Genomic DNA, 18,469 nt, shown 5'->3' with positions numbered 1-18,469 from the left:
CATTAGCAGTCTGTTTTGTCATCTCTAAGCCTCCTTAGTAAAGCAGTTAATAGCTGCAAAGAGTTATACTGATGACCTTCTTTCAGAAGTAAAGAAACTTCAAGGAGTATATTTTTAATAATCTTGAGTCTTCCATAAAGGGCTTCACATATTCAAAGCAGCATAAGTTTTGGCCTAGCCACTGTGTGGCTCCCTTAAAAGTCAGTGACACTCATAAAACACTATCTTTTCCCTCTTAAAGAGTTCTTCAGTGTGCAGTTCTACTTACAATTCTGGCACATGGCACTGGTCAGGGCAAAGATGCTTGGTGGGCTGGATGACAGCGGTGGCAAGTTCCAACATTTCCTGTTTCTGATCATTGGTGTCTTCGGGGAGATTCTTGCATTACACCCTCTGTGGTTATACCCTGTGACACATCTGGTTGGAAATGGAGCACAAAATGGATATTTCATACCAATACCACATCGTAAAAATAAAGTGACTGTGCTAGAACTTAAAACACTGTGACATCAAAAGCACCAGCAAGCTATTTCTAGGAAGGAACCAACACACACTGACAAATGCCACCTGGTTCGATTCCTTTTGTTTAACGCTTGCATTTGCGTAGCTAAGTTTCTTATTCAAAGAATATTTAAATAATTCTGCTCTCAGCATGCACACTCTCCCTCTCCGTAGGTGAGCGGACTTCTGAGGAATAAAGCAAGGCCCAAATTATGCAACTCCCAAAAGGAATGTCTCCTCTCTGCAGGGTTAAGCAACAAATAAGACCTATTCAAAGGGTTGATTAAAATAACTACATTACTAACCCCCTTCCAAGAACTCCAGATAAACATATCAATTATCCTGTACTTTCAATGTGTCCTCACCAAATATTAGATTATACTTTTAGCAATTCTTCTTGCAAGTGCTTTTTAAAAATATTTAATACTAATCAGCATCAATGAGACTATAAAGCAGTAAAGAAACCATCTAGTCTTAAAGGTAAAATTTCTACTTGTTTTGAACATTTTTTCCTAAGACATTTGAGATTTTCCTTGGTACTATTTTCTCAATTCCTCATACCTTCTATATTAATCTTAGATGAAATTGTTATTGTATAAAACATTTTTTAATCTACCTACATTCCTGGGTAGCTCATTGTATCCTGTTTCCATGGCAACAGGCAATGATGTATAGATTTAAAAGACCTCTGCATCGGGATGATGACTTTTCAGTTTACCTACATAAAGATAGCACAACAGCAAGTGCTGGCTGTTTTAGTCCCCTCTATGAATTAGGAAACGCCTCAAGCTTAGAGAACTTTGGATTTTAAAAAAGAGTACTAAACTTTTAGCTCTGTGTTTATTAGCAACTAATGTCTAAAGAGATGAAAGATTTTGGACATAAACATTTTTGCCTTCCCTTCCATCTTACGATTGCAGTAGTATCTGATACTCATCCTGATAGCTAGTATTTAAACTTCTGTGCAATATGTTTTGAATTTTATCAGTGGTCCAGTGTCTTTCTACTTGATTAATAGTCCATACTTATATTCAGAAATATTCAAAAAGATTCAACGTAGCAATTTAAGATAGCCTTTAATTATGTACTTTTAAAGTATTTAGAGATCATTTTGATCATGTTTTCACAAAGTAATGAATGATCTGCCAAGGAGTGTGTGTGTGTGTGTGTGTGTGTAAGTGTGTGTAAGAGATCAAGAGAGAAAGGAGTTAGACAATAGACAATTGGTTTACTGTTTTAGGACAGATTAATATTTCAGAATGTATAGTTAGTGTTTAACTCCCTAGATTTGCAAATAGCCAAAGTGAAAGAGGGCTATCCATGAGTCCTTTTCCGTAAAATTCTGGTTGAACCACAATTTTATCTTGATTTCTTGAAGAGCCAAATTGAAAGTACACAATATGGCCTTTGTCAAAGATGTTTAAGTAATACTTATTATTTGATCTTCTCATAATCCTAAATGTTCAGCAAGATCACGAGTAGGAGTGGCCCCTGTGGCTCTACGGCTGACCTTGTGTGGAGGTCATGGGATTGTTCTGGTCTCCTTAGAAGCTGGGAAGCCTAAGAACCCCCCTTTCCACTTACTTAGTTACAGGTCAGAAGTAAAGGCGAGACAAGATGTGAAACCAGATATCCGACAGCCTCCATTCACGGACTACAGGCAGCCCCCACTGGACTACAGGCAGCCCCCAGGAGGGGACTACGCGCAGCCTCCACCCTTGGACTACAGGCAGCCTCCCCTGCTGGACTACAGGCAGCACTCCCCAGACACCAGGCAGTACCCGCTGCCAGACTACAGGCAGCCCCAGGTACCTGGGCCTGGCTCCAAATGCCAGGCCGAGCCTTCCTGAAGGGCAAGGAATGAAAAAGGAGGGAGGCAGAAAAGGACACCCTCTGGGGTAGAGAGCCGCAGTGCTGTGCCTAGTTCATCAGGGTAACGCCTGCACCCTAAACTGCACTGGATAAATAACTGTTCAGAATAAACCAGAACAGTCGAACCATCCACCCAACTATCCACCCTTCCATCAGTAGCAGGTGGGAGTAATGGGATGAACTAATCCCTGCTGATATTAAGCAGCCAACTCCCAGGCCATTGGCTTGTCAAAGTTTTTAAAATGCCCTTTTAGGGGTGGGGCTGTAGCTCAGTGATAGAGAGCTTGTTCAGCATGCACAAGGCCCTGGATTCAACACCCAGCACCAAACAAGAAAAAAGAAATAGCTCTTACCTGGGACTTCAGAGTACCACTAATGCAGAAGGTGTGGCATTTGCCAGCAGTGGAGGTCTTTAGGTCTCTAACTGTTTCCATGGCCCTCTACTGCCCACTCTGGTAAAGACCAAGCCTCTAGCCTCCGGGCCAAGGTAGAGCCAGGCCTGGCTTCAACCTCTAGTGCTCAACCTCTGCAACAAGCCCTGGGGTCCTGGGTACACAGCCAAGGTACAGTTGTAGTATTTGTTGATATGGGATGTAATTTATGGTGCTTTCCTCAACCTCTCTGAGCTTCAGTTTCCTAAAGAGACAGGCTTGCTTACAGGCCAAGATGAGGATTCAACAGTTATGAAAGTCTTTTACACCAGAGCTTAATATCTAGTAAATACTCACTGCCAGAAAACTAGATACCAAGATACAAATTAAGTACAATTTCAACTCTATCACATTACATTGTGTTATATTATGAATTAAAACTCATCTTTATCCACAAAGCGTCTAAGAACAGTGACGATGAGGAAAATTTAGACATACTGCATTTTCAGAAAAAAAGAAATTGATTTTGTATATGTCAACTTGATATTCAGTAAGACCCCCATCAGCAACCAACTGGGACACTCAGATCTCATTAAATTTCACATTTCTGTTTAGCAAGCTCTGTAATTTACACACATGCGTGCACCACCACCACCACCCATACAGTTTCCAAAGTACTCAATCAGAAACCTGGGAGCGATCACATCACCCAAGTGGCACCTGGTAACTCTGAGAGGGAAGGAGAACAGAGAAGTGGACCTTAGCAGCGTCTCTAATCCTAAATGATTGTTTATTGCATTTTCTCCCCAACCCAAAAGGATTTTGATTATTTCACGGTGGACATGGAGAAAGGAGCCAAAGGATTTGGATTCAGCATTCGTGGAGGAAGGGAATACAAAATGGATCTGTACGTGCTGAGATTGGCAGAAGATGGGCCAGCAGTCAGGAACGGGAGAATGAGGGTAAGAACAGACTCTATATGCAGTTGCCTAGTTTTAGTGGAAACCCTACCCTGGCTTTAGAAGAGCTCTGAAGCGGCCACCTAATAGGCTTTCTTTCCATCCCAGGACCCAATTCTTTAAAGGTTTGTCCAAACATTTTTAAAAATGTCTCATTTTTCTGATGATCTTCTAATTGATAAAGCTAAAAATTGTCATTTTTAAGAAACAAACAAAAGAAAATAGACAGAGTAAAGAAATGTATGAAAGAGCTTGAAATGCAGACTTGGCTCCATAACTTTTCTCTGTGATTGGATGATCCCATTTTCATTGAGATTGAATATTTTGAAATTTATTTTTTATTTCATGCTTTCCCCTGGTTTTTCTTTGGAAGTCCTATGTTTCTTTGGAAATACTTCTTTTGTATTGACTGGTCTTTTGTTTTTAATATTGAGCAGTCAGAAACTGTAGGAGAGAAAAGGGAATTAGGTTTCTTGGATAGAGTTGTCCTTAAAAATGATAGCAATTAGAAACTTCAATTAGAGGGTAAGTTGGAGTGGATATTTTAATGTCATAGTTGCTTCGAAGCGTGAGACTGATGAAGTAGTTGATTCTTCATCTAAAAGTACAAAACTTGATAATATAGAACATTAGACAATTTCTCTCCCCCCCTCAAATGGCAACAAGTAAGCCCACAATACAGGTTCGTTATTATTATAAATGAAATCTAGGATCCGTTCTTACCCTCCCTCCTTGCTCTGTAAGGAAATACAGAAAAGCTGTGGCTTTGGCCATCTAGAACCTCAGGTGCTTGTGCCAGCCTCTCCCACTTATTGTCCATGGGCACCTGAACCCATTATTTCTTACCCAGCCAACCCTTTCTACGATTCTCACTCCCAAGTCTAAGAATCATCCACAGTACAGAATTAGAGAGAATGAAGTCGTGCCTACTTCTCTCCTCCTCTCCATGCAATCCTCTGACAGATGGGAGCCTGGGCAAGCTGCTCCGAGACTGGCGGCCCTGCCCTGTCCCCCTCTGCCCTGTCACCGTCTAGACGTGAGCTTGGGAGAGACCTCCACTTGCTTTCCTGGTGCTTCGGCCTTCCTCTAAGCCAGAAGGGTGCTTTCTTAACATGCTACAAAGCCAGCTCATGAATGAGTGAGTAAAACAAAATTAACCTCTCCAGCACAATTGAAGACAACACAACACTAAGACTACAAGTGGAACGAAAGCCCTGCGGAAGTATGCCCTGTGGACCTCAGAGGTGGCCTCCCTGAATTCCGAACAGTGGCTACATTTTTAACAAGAGGTCTGCTGAATAAACACAGTGCCTGTATACAGTAGAGCCAAGGCAAAGACACCTAAATAGAGAAGCACCCTTGTATAGAAAGATTGCTCTTTGCAACAGAATTTAAACCAGAGCAGCTTTCTCAGCATGGCCTGGGGCATCTACATTCCCAGGGAAATGCAGATTCTCTGGCCCGGAGGAGACACCTGAGCCAGGAACTCTCACTAGCTAAGCCAGGCTGTTTTTAGAACCCCTCCAATTGAGTCAGGTGCCAGCAGAAGTCAGAGGACCACCAGCAAGGGGGCTCAGTCGTGACACAGGTATGGTACAGGTAGGATGTGCGTGGCTAATCCTCCCTAGACCCGCACTAAGGGAGGTTTCCTTGCTGTTCCAGGGATTTTCCAGAGGCTATAAAGCCACATAAACACAGGTTTACAATTCTGCAGGCAGGTGCTCAGTTTTATGAATGATGCTTATTTTCTGCCAGGTGATAAAAATGAGTCTTCTACTTGAGTTTCAGAAAATGGTATTTTTCACACTGGTCAAAGATTATTAAAATGGACAATATTTCATCATTTTTTCATACCATTCTTTAAAGCAGTCCATTCTTTATGCGTACAAGCTACCTGAAAGGAGCTATGATGGCCAGTTGTAGGTAGCATGGATTAGTTTATCTCGGACAGCCAGGGATTTAAGTCAGTGGCACTACACTTGCCTGGCAAGAACGAGGTCATGAGTTCGATTCCTGGTACTAGGAAAAAAGAAAAAAAATGGAAAAGTTTATCTTGGACTAATATATATGGCATTTAATTCTCCAAAAAAAATGAGCCAGCCACTTGAGAGTCACAGAAATTTCATGAATCAGATTTAACTGGTTGATTTTTATCTCTGATCTTTAAGATAAGACCAGGAGCTTGGCAGGAAAGATGGAAAACTTTTTTCTGCTATTTATGGATTACGGTTGATATTCAAGTGGTTGGGGAATTTCACACTCATGGATTCTATTCTTACGGCTGCAGTAGAGAACTTCTCAGCAGTGTCAGTGGAAGGAGAGAATTCATATGCAAGTTGGACAGGGCTCATAATTATCTGCTCTCAAAACTTGACAGTAGTTTGGATATATAAAGTTAAAGATCAACAATTGTTCTTTGATCACAGGACATAATTCAGATTTTATTTTTAAGTTAATTTTCTTGGTGCATTTTAGGTACACATAATGATAGCGTTCATCATAGGGAATTTGTACCTGTACCTGATACAGCTTGCTGCTTTTTTTCCCATGCCCCTCTTCTACCCCTTTTTCCCTCCTTATTTACAAAGGCTTTGTTTCCATTTTTTCCTTCTATTCTTTTTTCTTTTCCCTTCCTCCCTTTCCCCCTCCCCCCTCCTTAGTTCTCCTCCAATTGAACAATTTCTTCCCGTTTCACAATATCTGTTGTACATTTTGGTCCTGATTTACACTTTTGGTTTCTCACACCAGAGAAACAATGCAGTACTTAAACGTGTGTGTCCGGTTTATTTCACTTCAGAGTATGGTCTCAAGGTGCATCCGTTTACCTAGAAATGTCTCTCTGGTGAGAGAAACAGATTTTATTTTTATGTTTATTATATTTGATCATTTAAAGCTAATCTTTTCTACCTTCATTTGTTCTTATCAAAAATTAACAATAATTCACAGATAATGTTTCCATTTTCTCAGTGAGAACCGGGTTTTGTCAATATTTGTGTGACTTAATGGTTTGATTATCTTAGTAATGCATAAACTGGATAACAGGTTACCAATTTAGAAAATTCACAGTAACAATAGAGACCATTTCTCATTTTATTTAAGGTTCTCCCTTGATCCTATTGGTGTCAGATACATACAGAACTGATAACTGCAGAAGATACTTAACAGCTGTTTACCCACAGGGACTATGGCTTGGTCTGTGGATTTCCAAGACTCCCAAGACAACTAGGTGTGCTAGATATTCATGGACTAACATTAAAAATTAGCTTAAGAAGAGAAACGAGGGCTGGGGATTTAGCTCAGTGGTTCCGCCACCTGACTTGCAAGCACAAGGTCCCGAATTCAATCCCTGTTATCAGAAAAAAAAAAAAAGAAGAGGCACGAGCACCAAGTTCTTCCCAGCTGTGAAATACTCAGGAATATTTCTCTTTGATAGCATGGTTCATTCTCCTCAGTCTCAATCCCTTATTGCTTCTCTAAACACACAAAGACTGTGGCGGGGCTGAGGCTTGGGCTCAATAATAGAGGGCTTGGATATTTTTTCATTCTCATGATCAGGATTAGAAGAGAAAAGCCAGGTAATGATCTTATAGCAGTCAACCTAAGATTAAATCCAGTACAGTAAAACGGTTCAAGTCAGAATTACTACCAAAGAGCCAGGTGATTCTGTAAAATCATTTCCAGTAACAATGAATGAATTGCTGTGCCGTTATGTTGGGGATATAAACAATACCACCTGTGAACAAATGCCCCAGATGTTAGCCTCTGAGCTTGAGACTTGTCCTGGGACATTTGTGTGGGTCTGGCTGTAGGAGATGGTGGGGCAGAGCTTTGCTAAGAACACAGCGAAACGTGGGGGAGATGTGGTAGAGCTTGCTACCGTGGAGGGAGGGGCCTCCCGCCCTTACTGGGAGCCGGGGAACTGTGCATGGCCACCTGTAGAGCTTGTCCTTAGGCAGCCAAGAGGTAGCCAAGAAAAATGCCAGTGAGCTTTCCACCCGGTGCTCTTGGGAATCTGCTGAGAGTCAGGTCCCAGCTCAGTGGTCTCACTCGGGCTTGATTGCTTTTCTTTCACTCTGGTGCCTGGGTGCTGACAGCAAGAATTATTTCAGCAAATTAGGGCTTGCCTTTCAAACCAAGTAAATGTTCCCACCGAAGTTTTTATTTTCTTCTCTTCCAAAAGCATTGTGGGGCCGGGGATTTAGCTCAGTGGTTTCGCTGCCTGCTGCACAAGCACAAGGACCCGAGTTCGATCCCCGGTACCAGAAAAAAAAGCATTGTGTTTACTCGTGTGTGTGTGTGTGTGTGTGTGTGTGTGTATCAAGTAAATTCTTTCTGCCTGATGACAAATGTCAGATCAAGCAAGAATCTAAGTACAATCAGTTCCCGAGAGCTGGTTGTAACTCAAGTTGGTTGTAAGTCATTACATCTGAGATCTGGATGTTTCCCTGGGTACACACTATAGATAACAAGAGGCAGGTGAATCTTCTGTTAACCTAATTAACCCAAGTTGTTTGTATGTCAGGCTGGTTGTAACTTGAGGATCCACTACATGAGGTCTAAGAGTTTTCTCGAAGTATAAGGGTGCAGCAGCAGCAAACCTCAGTGAGAAAGTGGAGCGTTGGCTCCCTTTGAGAGTCAAATTTACAAGCCAAAGCCACAGCACAGGGGAGGATGTGAGAAACTGGTTTTCAGAAGATCAGCTAGGTGTCTATTTAAGGGTCTAGAACCCTTGTATCACAAACATAAAATTAACTAAATAAATGAATTTGAAGGTTTACCGAAAATATTACTATTTTGAGTTTTTCAGACCCTCAGCTCTGCTCTCAGCCTCCAAAATCACAAACTTGAAATTAGAAGCATATTTTCACTTTGCTGACCTTCAGTTTCTTAAAAAATAGGAATAATAATATAGACTTTTTAGAGTTGTTGGGAAAGCTGAAGAAATATATCAGAAGGTATTATATATTTTTATTAAGACAAAAGAATGAAGTGATAGTTTACGGGAAGGGAGAGACAAGTATTAATAACTCATGGAATAAAATTTGAGTGGGTAGAATAGTGCAGGTAGAATAAACACCAAGAAAAACTATGTGAATCAGAGAAAATATTTACTTTATCAAAACATAAGTGAAAAGCACCAAGTTTTGACTTTAATTACTAGATGCTTTTTCAACAGCAATTAATACTGATGTATGAAAAACTGGCGGGGTGGGGGTGTAGCTCAGTGGGAAAATGCTTGCCTAACATCTGCAAGGCTGTGGCTTTGATTCTCACCTTAAAAAAAAAGTTGAACTAACAAAACAAAAATTTGTTAGTGCAAAAAATAAGGCGAATGGGAAATAGCATTAATTGTCATGCCTGACTGCTTGTCTTCAGCTACTCAAAAAGGTTAATATCATAAAAGAAACAGAAATGACATTCAGATTTTAAGGAAAAGTACAATAAATTACTAGATGACATAACTAGATGTGTTTGTAAGGGGAAAACTTTTTTGTCTGTAAAATAGCCTAACAAATTTGAGGCAGATAAAATTTTCTTAACTGATGGTAAAATCTCTGGTAAAATGTTCTTGGAAATGTTATCTAATTAATAACTGAAATTAAATAGAACACACAGGCAAAGAATAATGAACATACAAAATATCTTATTGGTGAAACTCAGCAAAGCAGAGAATATGAGAAATTTAGAGGTACATTTGTCTCCAAATGTGAGGCATTTGGAGCAAAAAATACTAGTTCTAAGTGCATCAGTAAAAATCTGGTAGACAAGTTAAAAGAATCTGAATGGAGAGCAGCTCTGTTCTTTTTTTTTGGTACCAGGGATCGAACTCAGGTCCTTGCACTTGCGCAGCAGGTGGCGAAACGACTGAGCTAAATCCCCAGCCCGAGAGCAGCTCTGTTCTTAAAAGGTGAAATGGGGCTTGGGATGTAGCTCTTGGGTTTCCAAGGATATTTCTAACATACATAATAGGAATGAAATACTAGCAATGATTCAAGCACTCCTGAACCAATGGTTAAACATTGCCAGTCTCCTTTGATTCCGTTTCCCTCCCACCCTCCAATCCCAGAGGAAACCAGCAGCCTAAATAAAGATGCTCTTGGCATTCCTTCTTGTGTGCCTCTCAACTCTGCCCCTTACTTATGCACACTTTATGAACTTTATACAAATGAATCAGACGGCTCATGTTGCTCTGTGGTTTGCTTTTTAGGATTGTCCCCTTTTTCTTATTAGTATATGTTTGTGATACACAGTGAATGCCTTCATTGTGCAGAGCTGGTACATATACATACATAGCGCATCTTGAGCCTTTTTATTTCCCCCACCTCTCCCTCCCTCCCGTCTCCCCCATTCCCAAATCCCCATCCAATTTCTATTCTGTTTTATTTGCAAGATTCATCCAAGTTGGTACATGAAGCTTTAGTTCATTTATTATTATTACTGTCATAAATTATTTCACTGGGTCAGTGTGCAATAATCTATGACAGTTATATATTTTCCCCTTCTGTGGTTGAGGTTTACTCTTCAGTGGATGTTGCAAATTGTTCCAGCTTTTGTAATTAATACAATCCTTGTACATGTGTAAGACTTTTCTAGGCTGAACCATATACCTAGGAAGATACACATTTAAGGAACATAAAATATTGGGCGGTTGTACAAAGTTACACTTGCACTCACTGTGTAAACAGGTTTGTCTTCATATCCTCACAAAATTGTATTTCAGACTTAAATTTTCATTCTGGCGGGTGGAAAATGACGTCATTTAGGTGTGAGTTGGCATTTCTTGATTACACATGATGTTCATCATCTTTTCTCATATTAATTGGACTGTTGTGTTCTCTATTAAGCAAAAAAATAAATGTGCCTCTCTTCCCTCCATTCTCTGTTGACTATTTCTTCTTTTCATATTGATTTTAGAAGTGCTTTATATTATTGGTAATAGTTTTGCATCAATTAATAGGGTGTTAATATCTAACTCCAGCTGATGGCCTGTAGTTTCACTTTCTTTCTGATGCTCTTTGGTAAAGACAAGGCCTTAATTTTCACATAACTGACTTCACTGTTTCCTTTATAGTTTCCATTTTCTGTGTCTTGCTTGAGAAATCAGTTCTCATCACATACTCTTAGATACCTCTTTCTATACCTTCAAAAAATTGAGCTGGGTGTGGTGGCACATGTCTGTAATCCCAGCACTCGGAAGGCTGAGGCAGGAAGATCGCCAAGAGTTCAAGGCCAGCCTGAACTACAAAATGAGACCCTGTCTCAAAAAGAAAAAAAAAGTTGGATAGTTTTACTTTTCAAATGTACGTCTTTAGTTCCTGTTGTTTTAATTTGACATGATGTAGAGACTTTTTTCTTTTCATTCTTTTTCCTTTGGTGGGAGGTGCTGATGTGCCAGTGTTGAGCACTTTTATAAACTAGGCAAGCTTTCTATCACTGAGCTAATCCCACCCCTTTACCCCCCTCTCCCACATGCTTTTTACATGCTAATTTTTATCTGTTTTTCTTCTTTAATGAGATGTTTGTTAAGGTCTTTAGCCCATTTTTAGTGGGTTATTTTCTTATTGTTAAATTTTAAGATTTTTTTCTGTATTTTGGAAAACAGTCTTTTTTCAGATATAACTCTTACAGTATTTTCTCCCAGTCCATGATATGTCTTTTTATTCTTTTGGCAATGTCTGTTGGAAAGCAGAATTTTTCAATTTTAATGAAGTCCAGATTATCAATTCTTTCTTTCATGAATTTTGCCTTTTGGAGTCATATAAAATATCATCAACAAATCCAAGGTCATCTACAGTTTCTTCTATGTTTTCTTCTAGGAGTTTTATAGTTTTCTGTTTTACATTTAGATTTGTGATTCATTTTGAGTTACTTTTCTTTTGGGGAAGGGTGTAAGGTCTTTGTCTAGATTCTTGTTGGGGTTTTTGGTTTGTGAACATCCAGTTGGTCCACCACCAGTTTGAAGACTATCTTTTCTCTATTCTATTACCTTTGCTTTTTGTCAAAGAACTGATGATTGTGTTTTTGTAGGCTTATTCTGAGCTCTCTATTCTGTTCCCTTGATACTTCTATTCACCAATACCACTCGGTCTTAATTCCTATATTGTCAGTCCTCCAACTTTGTACTTCCTCTGAGTATAGCATTTTCAATGTAATTTTAAAATTAGTTATTATTTGTTAATTTTTAAAAACAATTGATTTTTATATTGATCAACAGCATCATGCAAAATTACTAAGCTCTCTTATTAATTTGGCTAATTTACCTGTGTAGCTCTGGATTTTCTGTACAATAATGACATTTCCTGCAAATCACAAAAGTTTATTTGTGTGCTTTAAGTTCTCATATCTTTATCTTTTTTTTAACTTCATTGGCTCCACTTCAAGTATGAAGCTGAGTAGAAATGCTCAAAACAAGCCCTCTTGGCTTATTTATTATCTCAGAGGAAATGCTTTTAACATTTCACTGTTAAACCTGATGTTTAATTGGTCTTTATAGATAATCTTTATCAGATTGAGAATGTTTCCATCCACTAATATGCTAGGAGAGTTTATTATGAATAGATGTTAAATTTTATCTATTTTTGTACCATCAATAGCAAGTATCACCTGCTCTTTTTTCTTTAATATGTTAATTAATATGATTAATCATAGTAATGCATTTTTTATGAAATTATTCTTGATTTCCTAGGAAAAGCCCTGCTTATGCATGATGTGTCTTTTTTATGTATTGCTCAATTCAGCTTTGTTATTTCCTGTAGAGTTTTTAAATATATATTCATTCATGAGTAAGACTGGCCTATAATCTTCTTTTCTTGTAGGATCCTTGAATGATTCTGATAAGTAACATTACACTAGCCTTATAAAATGAGAAATGGAATAATCTTTTCTGTTTCTGTTGTTGCTATTGTATACTAGGCAAGACTTTATAAGTTGAGAATTATACTTGAATATTTGGTAGAATACATCTATCAAATAATTTGCATGTTTCATCTTAGTTCTCAGTGTTTGAGGGAGTTTGTCATTGGTTAGTTGGTTTCTTTGTTTTGTCTTCTTTTGTGTTTTGAGTGTGGGTGTGATGCTGAAGACTGAACCAGGGTCTTCTTCATGCTAAGAACATGCTCTACACAGACCCATACTCCAGCTCCACTGTTCAAAGTGTTTATAGCATCCCCTATTTCTAGTGCATGCAGCATTTATATTTCTGTCCCTCTTTCTTTTGACTATTTTTTATATATTTTCAGTATTAATCATGGCAGAGATTTGTCCATTTTCTTTTACTTTTTCCAAAGAACCAGCTTATATATTAGTCATTGTGTTTATTTATATTTAATATTTCATTTAATTCCACCAATTTTCCTGAGTGTAGTATGCTGCCCTTTTTCTTGCTCCTTGGTTGGATGCTTAGAACAGTAATTCTCTAGATTTCTGCATTCTGCTAATAATGTATGAGTTTAAGACTGTAGTTTTGTTATGTCTTATGATCATTATTTAAATTCTAAATGCATTCCTATTTCCAATATGATTTCTTCAAGGCTTGCTCAAATTCTTAGGCATTCTTCATGTCAAATAATAAAGTATGAATTTAAGGTTGCAGTTTTAATATGCAGCATGTTCATTATTTTAAATGCTAAATATGTTATAATTTCCTGTATGATTTCTTCTTTGACTCATAAGTTATTTAAAAGGTGTTTTGGTTTTTTATTTCTAAATGTATGGGATTTCCTGGTTAGTTTTATACTCGTGATTTTTTAGCATAATTCCATTGTCCTTGGAGAATATACTCTGTATGGTTTCAATCTTTCAAATCTTTGGCCTAACGTGTTCACTCTTTTTGTATACGATCCATGTGTACTTGAGAAGACCTGCACATGCAAGGGTGGTGTGCTACAAATGTGTTCACTGAATAAAGCTTGGTTATTATACTATTCAGCTCTTCTATATTCTTTTTTTTTTTTGGTGCCAGTGATCGAACTCAGGTCTTTGCGCTTGCGCAGCAGGCGGTAAAACCACTGAGCTAAATCCCCGGCCCCCCTTCTATATTCTTAATAAATTTTGTATATTTGGCCTATTAAATATTGAGCTGTGTTCTTAAAAATCTTCACTCTGCCAATGGATCTGTGAATTTTTCTTTGAAAAGCAATCAGTTTTTACTTTGTATCCTTTGAAGCCATGTTGTTTGATACTAAGATATCCATCTTATTTCAAGGTGAATTGAATCTTATCATTATGAAGGGACCTACTATATCTCTGCCAATGGTTTGTTGCTTTCAAGTCTGATTTGTCTATTATTAGCATAAGAACAATGGTTTTCTCTGGTACATCTCTTTTATCCTTTTGCTTTAAATCTTTTTATGTCTTTATATTTGATATGCTTCTCTGGTCTATGAACTGGATTTTGTATTTTGAACAATATATTTCACCAAGATCATTCAGCCAATTTATATAAATTTTATTAATATTTTTATTTAATTCTATCATTTATTTTGTTCCTTTTGTATTAGTTCCACCTTTTCTATCTCAGTCTTTCACAATTATTTTGCCTTCTTTTGAACGTCTTTTGGAGCTGTGGTTCTTTCAGGTCTCTGCTATAAGACTTCCCATTATTTTTTGACCTTATGCTTGACTTTCTGTCATTGTCACCTAGCCATCAAAATGGAAACTCGAGGTCTTCCCAGTAATGGGTATTTTCTGGGTTAAGCTAACTTTGGCATTTGTGTTCCAGGAGTCTTATTTTCACTTTGTTTTTGACATCAGAGCATTCTTTACCTCTTGCCTGTTCAGCAGTGGCAAAGTCATTCGGAGTAGATAGGCCACCATATTGCTAGAAACAGAAGTTTAAGTAGCATTCTGTGTTAGTCTCTTCCCCATTGCTGAGACTAAATACCTGGTACAGGTATTTACACAACTTAAAGGAGGAAGGTTTATTTGGCTCACAGTTTTCAGTGGGTCCAGCCCGCAGGCAGCCGGCCTCAAGCCGCCTCCCCAGTGACCTCTCTCTTCCAACCACGCCCACCTCCTAACCGAAAGTCAGCCGTGAACTCACAAATGGACTAATCCACTGGCGAATATAAGGCCCCATGATCCCGTTACCTTCCCAAACCCTTACCTCTACACGAGACTTTTGGGGAACATTTTGGAGCTAGACCATAACACATTCCAGGTTATGCTAGCTAAAACTAATTCCGGTTTTGGAGCTGGCAGGAAGCCACCCGTCTAGAAGCCCCCAAAGAGGCTCACATGTGCCCCCTGCGGCTGTTGTGCAGCACACTTCCTTTCTTCCCTCTCCAAGGCCACTCCCCACTTGTGTGCGTCCCACCCACGAAGCCACCACTGAGGGCTCGCCACTGCACTGCTGCAGCCCTGCCTGAGAACTGCACAGCCAAGGCATGGTCTCCAAGTGACCCAGGTGACCCAGGGCTCCCACCCACTCCCGGGTCCTAGGCAGAGAAAAGCAGGGCTTGGACTTCTCCTCATCCTCAACCACACTTTGCCCCCTCAGCACCAGAGCTGCCCTGCTGGGCCAGCGTGTCTCACCAAGGGAAGAGGATGTCACAGATCCGCATGCCACAGACGCTTGCAAGGGATGTTTAGTGAAAGAAGAGAGCCGTAGCCCCTAGTGCCGCAGCTCAACTGCCGGCCTGTAGAAATGCTGCTTCCTTCATTTAAGTCTTGAATTTCTCAAGACAAACCAAAAGTCTGTATACCCCACCCCCACCCCCACCCCCACCCCCACCCCCACCCCCACCCCCACCCCCACCCCCACCCGGCCCGATCGAACTCGGGCCCTTGCGCTTGCAAGGCAGGCAGCGAAACCACTGAGCTAAATCCCCGGCCCCAAAAGTCTGTATTTTTAAGACATAGCTAGACTTGAAATTTTTTTAATTAAAAAAAGCTAAGCAGGCCAAACGAAAGAAGTACAGGCATCATGAGAAGTCCAGCCACCTTGTTTTTGTCGTTCGCTGTAGACACAAGAGCGAGCGGACGGTGGCCTGGCTGTAAGGGGATCACTGAAGCTGCTTCCGTGCCAGCGGGTTCTGGTTCCCAGCCGGCAATGCCGGGAAACTGCGCTAGCCTGTCCCGTACACTTGCAGAGGGGGCGAACGCAGAGGTGTTTGAAAGGCCTCCCAGACCTTTTGAAATGTTTATGTCTCAGTGTTTGTGCTGGAAAAAAGAAATCTGTGAAAACTGGATTCTGTGCCTCACCACTGTATTTGCAGTTTTAAAATGAGAGTGATTCATAGAAATGTGGTTTTTATTGCAGTAACTTTTAAATGTAAACATTCACCATATATTTTGACCACCATGTCATTAATCAAAACATTTACTGCAATTTCTGTCAAATAAAAACATGAGGATGTGTCTTCGTCCACCTCATTCACCAGATCTGGACTGCCTGACGGGCTCTTTCCCAAAGTCAAAATGACTATGAAAGGTGAGTGTTTTGTCTCAGTTCAGTACACCGAGGCAGCTATGACAGCACAACTGAAGACACTCACGAAAGAGGGCTTCAGAACCGCTCCACAAAGTGACAAGAACAGTGGGGTTAGTGTGTTCAAAGTGGAGCGCGAGCTTTAAGCGGGATTCGTAGCAATGTGTCTTTTACTGTAATAATTTTTTAATTTAAATATTCACCATAGTTTTTGAAAGGCGGAGGGTGTAGCTCAGTGGTAGAGCATTTGTCTAATATTCACCCTAGATTCAATCCCCAGCACCACAACAAACAGAACAAAGCAACCAAGAATACATATGGAAATTCAGCTAGCTTGTAGTTTTTCTTTTTTTTAATAAAGTGCCTCAGAGTAAACACACCACCGTTTTTAGGATATATTTAACTGTTACAGGTTTTGCAGTATCGGTGAGATAGTATATGTAATACTCCCATCTGTCTTCAAAACAATTTTTAATCTTTTTTTTTTTTTTTTTTTTTGGTACCGGGGATCAAACTCGGGTCCTTGCACTTGCGTAGCAGGCAGCAAAACCACTGAGCTAAATCCCCAGCCCACAATTTTTAATCTTAAACTATGAGACACTTCAAGACTTGTTTTCCTCTTATATGAACTTCTTGTCAGCAGCATGGATGACAAAGGAAAAATAAAAATAAAGTAAAATAAGGTCAAGCCTGAAATAATGAGCCCAAAGAGCTCGGGTTATACAAAACATGACAGAATAAAGATAACAAGACAGGTGCAGAGGCGCCCATTAGGAAAGACGCAAGGAGAAGCGTGCAGCAGGGACAAGCAGAGCTTAGCAGCAGCCACAGGTTCTGCAGAGCTCAGCCCACCAGGGCAGTGCAGATAAGTGAGCTTGGACTCTGATGCAACCACAGCGAGAGAAAAGAGCGATGGCAAGTACTTAAGTGGGGCCTGAAGCAGTCTGCCTGGGAAAATAAAGCAGTTTATGAGCTCAGGTGGACCACTGAAGGACCCTGCATTATGGTGTTTCATCACGTTGGGTGCTGGGACTTGGTCAGCCTCAACAGCTATAAGCAAGCACTTCCCATGTCACCATGGCCGGGTCGTTAGATGCCCACTCGCTCTCAGCTGGGCCTCATCCTTCAGACCCTCGGCCAATGCCAGTCTTGCTCTGTTGTTCAAGCTTTGCTCCAGGCCTTCTATGAAGGAGAAGAGAAACCTCTCACAGAGATCAGATCTGTTACTGTACCTTGTGCTTTGGGGAGTCTGACCAAGTAATGTTGCATGAAATGAGTTGCATGGTTACTTTTGGGAGTGGAGGAGTGAGGTGTGTTGATTAGAAAAGCCACAGGAGTGGGACAGCCACTCGCTGCTGGGCGACAGCTCCCCTGTGGATTATTCAGGGGCTCATTATCATGTGCAGGAAGGGGTCCGTCTCCTGCTCTGTTTGTTCTTCTATTGGATGCCCAGCCTTGGACCATTTTACAAGCAGCCTCACTAGTTAAAGGTTTGGTAAGGAATCAAAGGGTCAGCTTGGGATTGCATCTTGTCATGCAGAGACATCCAAGAAATTGAATAAATTAGAAGTGGGGAAAGTCCTTGCATTTTAACTATCCATTGCTTTTCCTCCTATGGAAAAGAATGAAAAAGTTTACAAGACACTGCTGTGCCCTGAGAGGACACACTTTCCTTCCCTCTTCCATCACTGGAAGACCAAGAGTACTGTTTCCTCTTTTATTCTAACCCATTATTTCTTAGTCTTTGTCAGTGAGTCAGTTAAAATTTCCTCCCTCTTCCTTTTTATAGAGCAGTGTTTATGTGAATTAGCTGTCTGCTGAAGATATGTTGTCATTCTTTCTCTCCCCCTCTTCTGTGGTCCCTCTGGTGGCCCAGTTCTCCTCTGCTTTTGGGTTTAGATCAGAAAACGGGCATAAAATGCATGTTGATCCTGGATTTGGTTAGCATGGAAGAGAAGTTCGGGATATATAGAGAGCTGAGTACTCTAATCTTTTTTTTTAACTTTGTGGTCAAATTAACAGATAGTATTGTATGTATATATAGTGTACACAGTGCTACTTCGAGGTATATGCACATTGTGGAATTGGTGAGTGTCACTAGTTAACAAATGCATCGCTCCACATCGTTACCTTCTGTGTGGTGAGAACAAGTCCGCCAGCTTTCCTTGAGCCTCTCAAGAACTCAGTGTGTTATGAGTAACTGCAATCATCTTGCTAGATGGTGCAGCTCTTGAATTTGCCCCTCTCCAATGATAGCTATGTGTCCTTTGGCCAACAGCTTCCCATCTCCTCTCTTTCCCTAACCACCCCATCCTCTGCTGACCACCATTCTGCCCTGT

General features: G+C 40.2%; 1 protein-coding gene across 12 annotated transcripts in view; it reads left to right on the top strand.

Annotated features, from left to right (window-relative positions):
* Magi2 (membrane associated guanylate kinase, WW and PDZ domain containing 2) overlaps positions 1-18,469 on the top strand; it is a 1,273,508-nt gene that overhangs the window by 1,169,093 nt on the left and 85,946 nt on the right. For all 12 annotated transcript variants that reach the window (XM_087206547.1, XM_021253974.2, XM_087206545.1 and 9 more), the window contains 2 exons: positions 2,090-2,309; positions 3,563-3,706. In XM_087206547.1, the coding sequence (XP_087062673.1) occupies positions 2,090-2,309; positions 3,563-3,706 (364 nt within the window). The remainder of the gene's footprint in view (positions 1-2,089; positions 2,310-3,562; positions 3,707-18,469) is intronic.

The sequence above is a fragment of the Heterocephalus glaber genome, unplaced genomic scaffold (assembly GCF_053883595.1).
Source record: "Heterocephalus glaber isolate CG9 unplaced genomic scaffold, H.glaber_assembly_v1.0 deba00000676, whole genome shotgun sequence".
Taxonomy (NCBI): Eukaryota; Metazoa; Chordata; class Mammalia; order Rodentia; family Bathyergidae; genus Heterocephalus; species Heterocephalus glaber.
This window is presented reverse-complemented; position numbering and strand designations above follow the sequence as displayed.